General features: G+C 34.3%; 1 protein-coding gene across 1 annotated transcript; it reads right to left on the reverse strand.

Moving 5' to 3' along the window:
• Window positions 1-2,596: 2,596 nt before the first annotated feature.
• Window positions 2,597-3,858, reverse strand: LOC129923172 (uncharacterized). The gene is made up of 2 exons (XM_056013059.1): window positions 3,848-3,858; window positions 2,597-3,719 (listed from the first exon to the last, which is right to left on the reverse strand). The coding sequence occupies exons 1-2, from the start codon at window positions 3,856-3,858 to the stop codon at window positions 2,597-2,599; spliced, it is 1,134 nt and encodes a 377-aa protein (XP_055869034.1).
• Between the last annotated feature and the right edge of the window lie 9,309 nt (window positions 3,859-13,167).

Consider the following 13,167-nt stretch of genomic DNA (forward strand, 5'->3'; position numbering starts at 1 on the left):
AAAAAAAAATTGAAAATCCAATATCTTTGATATTTTAGATCTTTCAAAGTTAAATTGCAACAGCTCCCTTTTTTTCTTTTCAGAAAACGAAAAGCTAAATTGTTAAAATTAACTATGCAAGCAGTTTATTTTTCCATATACAATCTTGAAATGAATTGTGGAGTAAGGGAGGGTCGAAAATGAAGATTTTTTTATTTTCTAAATTATATTTAACTTTTTTTTTTATTAAAACGGATGTCTCTGATTCTACAGATACGGAGATAATTTTTAGTTTTTATTTTATTCCATAAAAAAAAAAATCATGATCTCTAGTACAAAATCAGGTTTTCCCGAGGTGATTAACTTACATTTTTGTCGCAGCTAGAGATTAGTAACCCAATATTTACTATGCACATCTATTCATTTATTTATATACATAGTACACATCCTAACAGGCAACCGATAATGCCATAAAAATACATTTTTTATAACTATTCACTATTAATAGTAACAAAAATGTAACAAAAAAAAAGGGGGAGAATATATAGGCAAGAGGTGATTGTTCAGTATATTTCTAATACATATATGAAAAGAGCTAAGAGTGTATTGTATTAATTATTTCATGTTATACAAGCTACTTACATTATGAACTAAATGTTTTACTTTTTTGTTTTTAAAGAGAAAGAATGCGATTACTATGTATATAAGTATAATATAATTTAAAACATTTCACATATGGATCGTTGGTATAATAATAATAATAATAATAGGCAATACAATGAATTTCATTTCTGCTGGATGAAACTCCATCCTGGCAATGCCAGAGAATGAATACTCGTTCGTTTCTAGCGTAATAATAATAATAATAATCTTATAATACTCTATATCAGTGGTCTTTAACTGGTTTTAGCCTACCGCCCCCTTTTCGTATTTTGTTCTTTAAAAAAAAATCGACCAGCGCCCCCTCTCCCTTTCAAAGAAAAATACGCCTACTAATAAAGAACAGAGAGAAGGCCGAATGGAATAAAATGATATTCATTGATTGATGTTCATGTTGTCAATAGCAGATCGGTAATTTTGTAAATATTATACAAATATTAATGTCAAATAAATTGCAGTGGTTTCAAACAAAATTTGATCTCATTGTCATGACTTTCTTTCAAATCTTTCCAACATTTCATTTGTAAGTTATTGAATACCAGGACCTATTATCTTAAGGTTTCATTGTAAATTTAGTAATATTTTTTAAAATAATAATAAAAAAAATAAAAATTATTATTGCTGAATTCACTAAAAAATGTAATTAAGCTAATGGGAACCTTGTGCCTCCTGCAGTCTGACAATATTAGAAATGTTAAGCTTTAAATTAGCCAAAACAAGGTCTCCTCTAGTGGCTACATCCAGTCTATTTCTTTGCTTACTCACTAAGTTTGTTACGCATTAAATCCAGTTTAACCATGTATGTTGATGGGAAAGCTAAAGGTAATTCCATATTCAACCAGTTATGGAGTTTTACAGGCACATTTAAGTGCAGACATATCTCTGTTATTTTTTAAATTCTCTTTACTGAAGACATAATTTTGTAAATCTATTTTTTTTCCTGCAACGCATTCGAAACATCAGAATAGAATAGATGTTTATAAATTGTCATTTATATTTCAATTTTTAAATTTATTACATTCGTCATTCTTAATAGAACATTGTTAGGTGAATTGCATAGACATTGATGTCCTTAGGCAGTAATTTATTTGTCAAACTACAAGTAATGCGAGCTTTTAAAACCCCTTTTTAAATTTGTATGTATTGTTCCCATTGTACCGGTTAGTTTTCAATACGACCGACTTTATAAATGTTTTATTTGTTTAAAAAATGGTTAAATTATTCTATTTTATTTATATACATATACATATCGCAAGGTCTGAAAGATAAACTTTACTTTTACTTATTATATATATTTTTATATGAGCTTCTTTAAAAAAATTAATCAAGATGTTTGATAAAAATGTGTGCTACGTAAGAAAGAAAATAAAATCTTTGAGATTAATTCATTACATAACTTTGTATTTAAAGAGTTCAATTTTGTTGTTCAATCATGAAAATTATATCAACTCTGTCTGTCTGTCTGTCTGGTACTAATCTTGTACTCGTTATTTCTCCCACTTCTCGTTCTTGGATCAAGCTGAAACTTTGCTCAATTATTCTTTGCTGAAGATAATACATGAATCAATAAAAAAAATTAACCAATTAGTTAATAATCAATTAGTTTTGTTTTATATAGAAAAGGGAGATAATTCTTGATTCATTAAGATATGTTGCAGTAATTGTGAAGTTCTTTATCTTACATTAAAAGTTTTTTTTTAAAGTATTTTTACTATTCCTCTTCTCAGCTTGCAAAATCTTCATCGGGTCAAAAGAAAAGGTCAGAGATACAAAAAAAATTTTCACGATTCTAGAAAAACGTACCAAACCTTTTTCTAGAAATTGAACAGTTTATTAGAAAATAAATTACTAGTAATCAGCCATACCGGGATAACTCCACATCGACCATTATATTTTTTCGAAATATTCTCTTATGAAATTAAAATTGGTCTAGAGTCTACACTACTTCAGACAATCTTCATCTAGAGCAGACATAGCGGGTATTTACGCTGCCTTCGTTAAAGAGTTCAATAAATAAATAGACGCTCAGGAACATTTTGTGTGAATCTCTAGGCCTAGCAGTAGAGTTCTGTACACTCTCAGCATACGTTTTGTGTGAATCTCTAGGCCTAGCATTAGAGTTCTGTACACTCTCAGCATACGTTTTGTGTGAATCTCTAGGCCTAGCAGTAGAGTTCTGTACACTCTCAGCATACGTTTTGTGTGAATCTCTAGGCCTAGCATTAGAGTTCTGTACACTCTCAGCATACGTTTTGTGTGAATCTCTAGGCCTAGCAGCAGAGTTCTGTACACTCTCAGCATACGTTTTGTGTGAATCTCTAGGCCTAGCAGTAGAGTTCTGTACACTCTCAGCATACGTTTTGTGTGAATCTCTAGGCCTAGCAGTAGAGTTCTGTACACTCTCAGCATACGTTTTGTGTGAATCTCTAGGCCTAGCAGTAGAGTTCTGTACACTCTCAGCATACGTTTTGAGTGAATCTCTAGGCCTAGCAGTAGAGTTCTGTACACTCTCAGCATACGTTTTGTGTGAATCTCTAGGCCTAGCAGCAGAGTTCTGTACACTCTCAGCATACGTTTTGTGTGAATCTCTAGGCCTAGCAGCAGAGTTCTGTACACTCTCAGCATACGTTTTGTGTGAATCTCTAGGCCTAGCAGTAGAGTTCTGTACACTCTCAGCATACGTTTTGTGTGAATCTCTAGGCCTAGCAGCAGAGTTCTGTACACTCTCAGCATACGTTTTGTGTGAATCTCTAGGCCTAGCAGTAGAGTTCTGTACACTCTCAGCATACGTTTTGTGTGAATCTCTAGGCCTAGCAGTAGAGTTCTGTACACTCTCAGCATACGTTTTGTGTGAATCTCTAGGCCTAGCAGTAGAGTTCTGTACACTCTCAGCATACGTTTTGTGTGAATCTCTAGGCCTAGCAGTAGAGTTCTGTACACTCTCAGCATACGTTTTGTGTGAATCTCTAGGCCTAGCAGCAGAGTTCTGTACACTCTCAGCATACGTTTTGTGTGAATCTCTAGGCCTAGCAGTAGAGTTCTGTACACTCTCAGCATACGTTTTATGTGAATCTCTAGGCCTAGCAGTAGAGTTCTGTACACTCTCAGCATACGTTTTGTGTGAATCTCTAGGCCTAGCAGTAGAGTTCTGTACACTCTCAGCATACGTTTTGTGTGAATCTCTAGGCCTAGCAGCAGAGTTCTGTACACTCTCAGCATACGTTTTGTGTGAATCTCTAGGCCTAGCAGCAGAGTTCTGTACACTCTCAGCATACGTTTTGAGTGAATCTCTAGGCCTAGCAGCAGAGTTCTGTACACTCTCAGCATACGTTTTGTTTCAGAAACAGATGACCATAACATCATCTGCCCTATAGACAGCCTGGTCTGCAAGGGGGGGGGGGACTTGACTTCTTTGCTCTCAGCATTTTACATTCGCTTAATTTAACCAGAACTTTTTTTTTCAGGGTGGAGGGATGGGGAGGGAAAGGGGCGTGGTAAAAATCTATCATTCATTTGTTATTCATAGCAAATTAATCGCTCTTACAAAGGTTGGTCAGCTGTATATAGGAGGAACTGTCTTTAAACAAAAAAAAAAAAACCTAACCCTTTTCAAAAATATTACGTGTATATTATTATTTTTTATTTTTTTTTAGGGCTACATTTTTATGCAATATTAAACAGTCACTGAGCTATACAATCTTGAAATGAATAGTGGACTAAGGGAGTGTCGAAAATGAAGATTGTTCTATTTTCTAAATTACATTTAACTTTTTTTTTGTTTTATTAAAACGGATGTCACTGATTCTACAGATACGGAGATAATTTTTAGTTTTTATTTTATTCCATTAAAAAAAATCATGATTTCTAGTACAAAATCAGGTTTTCCCGAGGTGATTAACTTACATTTTTCTCGCAGCTAGAGATTAGTAACCCAATATTTAATATGCACATCTATTCATTTATTTATATACATAGTACACATCCTAACAGGCAACCTAAAATGCCAAATAATAAGAAATTCTGAGTGTTTGGGCTCTACATAATTGTTTTCACTGGTAGCAACTAATGGCAATGTATAATAATTGGATATTCTACCTTCAAGAAGTTGAAGCGTAAGACTTTAACAAAACATCGCTAATAGTATGAAGATGTTCATAGGTGGTCCTTTATATTATATTCTACATTATTTCAAGTGTTTCAACCGTCAAGTTACCTCTTTATAGTGTTAAACTAGGTACAGCCAAATTTACATAAATGTTTAGTTTTTGAATATCAATCCTATTGTTCTTCTTCTTCGACGTTATTATTGGATGATCCCGTGGCATTTTCCTATGGAGATTCTTCCAAAGAGAACACAGTCATTCGACTTTTATGAATGAAGTCAAGATTCTAGTATTAATATTCTAGCGATGCGTCAGGTGGTCCTACAGAAGAGAGGTCAGCAGAGAGGTCAGCAGTATCTGCTCTGTAGTATCATGTTCTCACTACAGATACAAGGGAGAGTAACACCGAATAACAAGGCGTCTGTGATGATTCTTACACAGTTGCAGCAGGGGCTTGAAGTAGAGAATATTTGAAGAGTTTTTTTAAGATCCTTTTAAGTCAATCAAATTGAGATTTATTATTCTATAAAAGCACACTTCTCTTCTAAAACAGTAATTCTTTTAAATTAAATGCCTAAAATGTCTCATGATAATTCTTGTTATGCAAATCAATTCAAAGCAAAACAGAAACCCATAGCCCAAGTAATTAATAGCGAAAATAAAATTGAGGAGCAATAGTCAGTACTCCAGAAACTGGTTAGTGGCCATGCCCTAGTTAGACAGAACAACAGAGAGAGGAGATACATATCCCAACCCTCTCCCGGGCGACGTGTGATCGATTGTCTGATGTGTATGTTTCTTTGAGAATATATTTCTATATCGGTGAGTGAGTTTCACAAAACAGATTTAAGGAAGCAAGAATGTTACACAAACACCAGTGTAGCCAACTCACCCAAATGGACTCAAAACGATGTACAAGGCGCTGAAGACCACGGACAATGGCCAGCCCACGAAGACAAGAGTTAAAAACCAGAGAACAGACCTCCAGGGGTATGCTGACACAGAGGGAAAAAAAGTTATTATCAAAAAAATATTTAAAAAAAACGCGTTTCTAACTATGAGGTATTTTCTATCACAACAAAGACATATCAAATGTGAATGAGTATTTAATGTATAATTGCTTTTTATTAAATTAAAGTTGGCTGCTTACAGTTTTTTTTTTGTTTGTTTGTATTTTTGTCAACATGGAAAAAAAGTGCTTCAATAAACAGTATGACTATGTCGTTAAAAGCCAATAGGGCCTACTAAGTAAACTACAATTTTTATTCTACAATTTTGACATGGCCGGATTAGGAGGTCCGGAGTCCCTTTGAAAACGAAGGGGCCCCTAACTCGAGATAAAAGAAACTTTTTTTTCCCGTCTCAAACATTTTTTGTCAACAAATAAAATTATTTCAACTAAGAATGTAGTATTACTATTAGTAGTAGTAAGACAATGAATGAAAAACTAAATTATCGCGTTGAGGCATGGAACTTTGCGAGCTCCTTTTCTCTACTATGTGGGCCCCACTCTTGTGGACTCCCCGTGGCAGTAGTCCAGCCTGCACGGCCTCAAAATCAAATGAGGCCTTCAATGTTGAACACAAAAATAAAATTTAGTTTTGTAAACAGAACGAATTGCAATACATTGAATGGGTAGCTTTCTGAAACACCGCTCGCGACGAGCCACCAAGTGTTGAGACTATTTCTTTAGAGCACATAAAGGAAACGGGCAGTTTTGTACAAGAAATAACCTGTATCTGAACATGTTCCACCTCTCTCTCTCTCTCCCTGGTATTCTTGTCTCCTATCATGCAAGATGTATAATCGTCCTCTCTGCAGTGGCGGCGGCGTGATCGCAATGATCTCTGTATCGCTCAAAATAGGCGCCTAGTGGGCAAGGTCCGACTCTGACCTGAGCTAGAATGGCCTGTTCTTCTCGCTTGAGCTGCCACCAGTCAACTTTGCGGCCTGGTTTCTTCATTTGCTCCCATACCTCCCTGCTCTTGTCTGATTTGTCTCAGCTTCCAGACCAGAGGCTCTTTTCCTTCTTACAGACTAGAGCTAGAACACATTCGTAGGATAGCAACAGGTTTCGTTAAAACAATCTGCTCGCCCAACACCGACCAGACACCAGAGGTCTTAATCAAGACATTAAGAAACTAAAAGTCAGTAATAAATATTTAAAGAAAACGCCCCCTCCCCCACCGTAATGGCCCCTTGGATTAAAAGACATAATTGGCGTTAGAACGAAGAAATTTATTTTGAAGAAATAACTGAGAATGCACGCATTAAACATCATTCATGTGAGACCGCCGCATATCAAAGAAACAGAAATGATCCCCCACTAATAAAATGTTACCAAAAAACTATTAGAGATGTGTAAATGTCATTAAAACAATAAAAAAAAACAGGTTACCAAAAAAAACATTAGAGATGTGATAAATAAAACAAGACTTCAAACCTTCACCAGAAATTATAATTCTGCAGCGAAGAACTGCACTATGCTTTTCGCGACTTACATAAATCATATTCCTACTTCCCCACGAGTAAAGAATGCTGCATTAATCTAACACACACACAGTGTTATTAATATAAGCAGTTACTCAATATGAAAATACATTACATGTTCCAGAAGCTACTTCCAAATCACAGCTCTGTACCGGGCAAGCCACTATATGACCAGACGGGTAGCCCATTACAATAGGTTGGTATATGGTTTGAGGCGGATACATCATGGGTAATGCTGCCAGTTTTCTACGTACAAGGAATTAAACAACACAAAATTTTAAACAAAGAAAAACAAAACATACTTGTAAAGAAAAGTCTATACCTCCTTTATATAACTTATAGAGCGATCGTTTTCTCTTAATAACTAATTAATGTTAGATTTCTTAAAAATGTAACATTTTATACCACTTCCCATTTCCCCTTGCTGAAGAAAAAAATCCTGTTTATGCAAATGTATAAATCTACAAGACTTAATAATGTTCTATTGATAGCCATATTGATCTAGACATAGAAGTTAGTTTAATTCTGTTGTAACTCTTGAATGAATATGGTCTACATTTAGTGATGGGAACTAAACTAAATTTTTTTAGTTAAACTAAAACTAAGTTTGAACTAAAAAAAAGTAATTAAACTTTTAGTTAATCACCAAATGAAAAAATTAGTTAAACTAAACTAAGAAACTTTAGTTAAACTTTTACTAACTATTTTGACCTTTTTTTATGGACGAAACAGCCAAACATGAAAAATATAAAGCACAACCAATCTCTTTAGCAAAATGTAATAAACATTTATTTGTGCACATGAAAAAAGATTTAAATGTCTTTATGGGATAGATGTAGATCTTAATAGAATCACTAGAATGATACTATTTTAGAAAGAAATTAGAAGTAATTGTCCAAGTTCTAATATAAGTCTAATAAGTTATCTTTTTAGAAGTAATGGTAATACTGCATGTTGACTCGCTGACTAATTCTAGATTGTAGAATATTCTGGATCTAATATCTTCTACAAACGAAATGATCAGAAATATAATCTGGATCTAGAATTAGATCTAGCTACTAGACCTAGATCAAATAATTAATATTTTAATCTAAAAATAATTTAAGAAATACTAGTTACTACTACTACTACTAGATCTAAATAGAGTCTAGTAGATATCTTAGTAACTCTAGATCTATCTAGAGATTTTAGTGTTTTTTTTAATAATTATGATTATAACTAGAAATATAATGAGTATTTAGATCTATATACTCTAGTAGATAATACTAGATCTAGATCTAATAGATCTAGAAAGTAGATATAAGTATAATTATAATAGAAGTAGAAGTAGATCTAGTCTAGATTTTGTTAATTTAGTATTAGATCTAGTATAGTGATGACTATTATTAGTAGGTCTATTATAGTCATTAATATTATAGATCTATCATCTTTGCATCTTAGGTCTTAGTATAGGCCAAATAAGTAATTCTAGAATAGTAGAATCTCTAAACTAATAGATCTATATTATTGACTTATAATTTTAAATTTACATTTAGATCTAAGACTAAGACTACTAAGAGTAAGAATTAGACACTACTTAAGACTAAAATAATTAAATATAGACTATTATGTCAATAGATCTAATAGTAGTAATAGACTAATACTAATAGAATAGACGTCACTAGACTCTAATTTTAAATCTAAATCTATCTAGTAAAAAGTTTTTAAATAAAAAGAGTCGACATTTCTTTTAGATCTATAGTAAAGCAAAATTCTTTGCCTGCAGCTATACAGGAACACACTGGTGTTTAATAAAAAGCAGCAAAATGTAGATCTATAGAAGCAATTAAGGAATTATCAGGATTTATAAAGCAGCGAAACTTGCTAGAAATATAATGATCACGTTTATTTTTCTCGCCTTTCAAATACATTGAATTGGCGGGAATAGTGGCCATTATAGGGTAAAGGTCAAAAGGCTTTCTAGTGACCTGTGCACCCTCTAGTTTATTCTCCTCTCTATTATTTATTACATGGGCGTAGCCAGGATTTTTTTTCGGGGAGGGTTTTGGGGGGGGGGGAATTCCCCCCGACCCCCCCCCCCCCCCGAGGAAAAAATTATATATATATATATATATATATATATATATATATATATATATATATGTGTGTGTGTGTGTGTGTGTGTGTGTGTGTGTGTGTGTGTACATAATTAATCTTTATTACATTCTGACCCTTTCGGAAGACGTTTATTGTTTATTGTAGACTCCCCGCCCTTGCTAACAAGGGGGTCTGGAAGAGTTCGCAGCGCTCCTCCAGCGCGGGGCGAAGCCCTGCCGCCGAGCACTATTTCTGGTATTGAAAGCCAACAAAATGCATATTCTTAGGTATCTACAGTGCATTATCTTGCTATTAAAAAGTTTTATTTCAAAAACGTAATGTGCTATTCTTACTGATTTAGACCCTCTCGCGCCGTTCGGCGCATTTTCCGGCAAGCTGTTTCCGCAACTTTTATTTTGCGTAATTCATTTTGTGTGAGAACATGTCCCGCAAAACCTCATGCGACGCTCTGTCACAACCTTACTAAGGATTCGACTCCCAGTTCGGCATATGATTTCTTTGATTTAGACCCTATGTCTGACTCCTAAAATCTGTCTTAGCCATCTTTGTTGAGACACATTTAATGATTTTCAATTTCGGCAGAATGGAGTTAATGAAATTAATGGAGCCCAAGCCACTGGTAGATATTTGTAACCTTTCTTGACTACGCTCTTGGAATTACATGCCTGTATTTCGCTTTAGATTTTATATCGAAAAGGAAAGTTTTTTCGTCAAATCATCTGATGAGGGGTTTTAAACTAAGAAATCTCTGGAGTTTTTTTTTTTGTTTTGTTTTTAATTCAAAACCCCATTTAGCTACGATCATAGAATTTGGTGACTGTAGTTTGCATTAAAATAATATTGAAGAGAGAGGTTTTCAACTCTAAACGCTCTGTAAAGGGAATTTTAAACTCAAAACCATCTGGAGGGGTTTTAAACTTTAAAGAAAAAGCCATCTGGAGGAGGGGGATTTAAACTCAAAACCCCTTTGGCTACGCTCATAGATTTTATAGTGTGTAATTTGCTTTTTTTTTTATATTAAAGAGGAATTTTTTAGCTTCAAACCCCAACTGGAGGGGGGGGGGGTTAAACTCAAAACCCCTTTGGCTACGCTCATAGAATTTTGAGTGTGTAATTTGTTTTTTTTATATTGAAGATGGGGTTTATCGTAAATTTTGGAGGGGGTTTTAAAATCAAAATCTTCCTCAACTGTGCTGTTGGAATTTGGGGATTGTTGTTTGCATTTTTTTTTGTTTTGTTTTATAGAAGAGGGGGATTTAACTGCAAAAACCTCTGGTAGGGGGTTTAAAATTCAAACCCCCCTGTAGGGGTTTTTAAACTCAGAGCCCCCTGGTAGAGGGATTTGTATCTCAAAACCCCCTGGTAGGGTTTTTTTAAATCTCAAAACCCCCTGGTAGGGGGATTTAAACTCAAAACCCTCTGGTAGAGGGTTTTTAACTCAAAACTGCCTCGGCAGTGCTGTGGTGATGATTTAGTATTAAAATATCACCTAAAATAAACAAAATGAAAGCAAAAATCAGTCACTTAATTCCGGGGGGGGGGGTTTGAACCCCAAGAACCCCCCCCGGCTACGCCCATTATTTATTATATATATTCTCCAAATTACATAGATCTAAATCTATGTATGTTAAAAAAGTTTGTAAAATTTGTAATTAAACTTTTTAGTTTGTAACTAAAAAAAATTAATTAAACTAGGATTTTAACTAAATTTTTTTTTTAATTAAACTTTGGCCTTAACTATTTTTTTTTAGTTAAACTAAAAGTTAGCAACTTTTTAGTTAACTTTTGCCCATCACTATCTACATTCCGAAATCCTCGAAGAGGTACAGATTATTCAAGATAACTATTTCTACTCCTCTAGCCAAATTTATAAATACATCTTATTATACTTTAAAATATTGCAACGGTCAAACTAGAGTTTCCAATGGCCAACGAGTTCGTAGTTATTTTTTCCCAACGATCATCTGTCAAATTTCTAGAAAAATCTTTACAGCCGTTTTCGAAATCTGTATCCAGGTTTTTGAGCCCATTCACCCAGGTTTTAGTTTGCAGGAAAGTACGAGCTGAATAGAGGAATTGTAACAATCAATTCCTATTTTATGCTCTAGTAATATTGTAAGCTAAAACATTCATATTTCATTTTTAATTATGAAATATAAATCCTAATTAATATAGATCAATGATAATTATCAAAACACATATGTGATATTGGACTCCAAAAGTCGTAGAACGACTATGGTTTCTCTGGGATCGCACTTGTTCATGTGATTGTAGAGCCATTCTCTACCACATGTGACGTAGATTGAGGCGACATTTGCTTTGTAATTAGAGGAACCAGCCATTTTTTGTTTGGCACACTTTTCATCTATACCTGAGGTCAATGCTTTTTTACTTTCCATGGCTTTCTTGACTACCATCTCTCTCCACATAGTGCGGTCTAGGGCTAGGGAGGTCTAGGGCTAATGTCTTAATTCCCAGTAGTCAACATCGATATCCACTGCTTTGAGGTCCAGTTTGATTACGTCCACGTGTTGGAGGTGGGGTCGACCAGTTTTTCATCAGCGAGTTCAACCATAAGGAGTGACTTTGGTGATACGTTCACCCTCCTAACGTAACACATGACCGAGCCAGCTCAGGTGGCGTTGTATGAAGAGCATAACAAAACAAATATGTTGCAAAAAGAATGTAGTTCTTTTCCTTATTTTCTTTCTCCATGATGTCTCCTTATAATACAACTATTATCTTAATAATAATGCTTTCTAATTTTGTTCTTATTTATGAAGCTTCTAATTCTATTTATTTCATTTTTCATTTAATTGGGATTAACATCATTTGAATAGCGTCGTAGTATAAGAATAACAGGGGACATAATTATATTTTCTTATATTAATATATGTTATATATACAGTTACGTCCCATAATAGTGTTTTTGCATAAATAATTTTAGTTACTGAACTGGTCTTCCTGAAATTTTAACTCTATATGATGTCTGATAGTACACGTTTATGTGCAAAATTTCAGCTTGATAGCTATGATGAGTTGATAAAACTATAAACGGTGGACTTCAAAGCACAAACTCGTATAAATTGGTGCCACACTTTTGTGGAGGATCTCAGAGCGGTGGACACCAGGTGTGAAGAGGCTTCAAACATTGCCAGTGACAGATCTTTATGGAGAACGCTTACCGCCCAATGCGTCGAATGGTGCGGAAGGATCTAATCTAAGTATTAACGTTATTAACGTAAATCTCTTTGGATAAGCCAAAATATGTAGGTCACAGCTAGGGCTGAGTAGACATGTGATATACTGCACTACTCTTTTTAATCTTCGGCCTGATTATTAGACAAGTTTTTAAAAGAACTCATGTAGTATTTCAGTGTTTCCCAAACTGTGTTCCTCGGAACCAAAGTGTTCCGCAAAGCCTGAATATGTGTTCCACGAACTACTGGAAAATATATTATAATATAACTAGTTGGCCACTACATGAATTAATCTCTCTTAAAAAAATAAGCCAAGTGAACCGCCAAATACTCATAATGTGCGAAGTGTTCCGCTAAATACTCAGAATGTGAGAAGTGTTCCTTTAAGGGAAAAGTTTAGGAAACACTGTAGAATTTGATCAATGTTACCCACGTGACAATAAGGAGATGGACTTATTTAGATCTACTGATAGACTAACAGTTACAGTCGAATAGGTCTCCTTCATGATGATCTATCGATTAGATCTAGACTTCTCTCGTCTCGAAGTCTTTATTAATCTATTGACATCTAGACTTACCCCAAGTATCAGATAACGTACAGTTTACAATAAGATTGTATACAGAGAAAGATGGAAACA

Source organism: Biomphalaria glabrata, chromosome 15 (genome assembly GCF_947242115.1).
Source record: "Biomphalaria glabrata chromosome 15, xgBioGlab47.1, whole genome shotgun sequence".
NCBI classification, from domain to species: domain Eukaryota; kingdom Metazoa; phylum Mollusca; class Gastropoda; family Planorbidae; genus Biomphalaria; species Biomphalaria glabrata.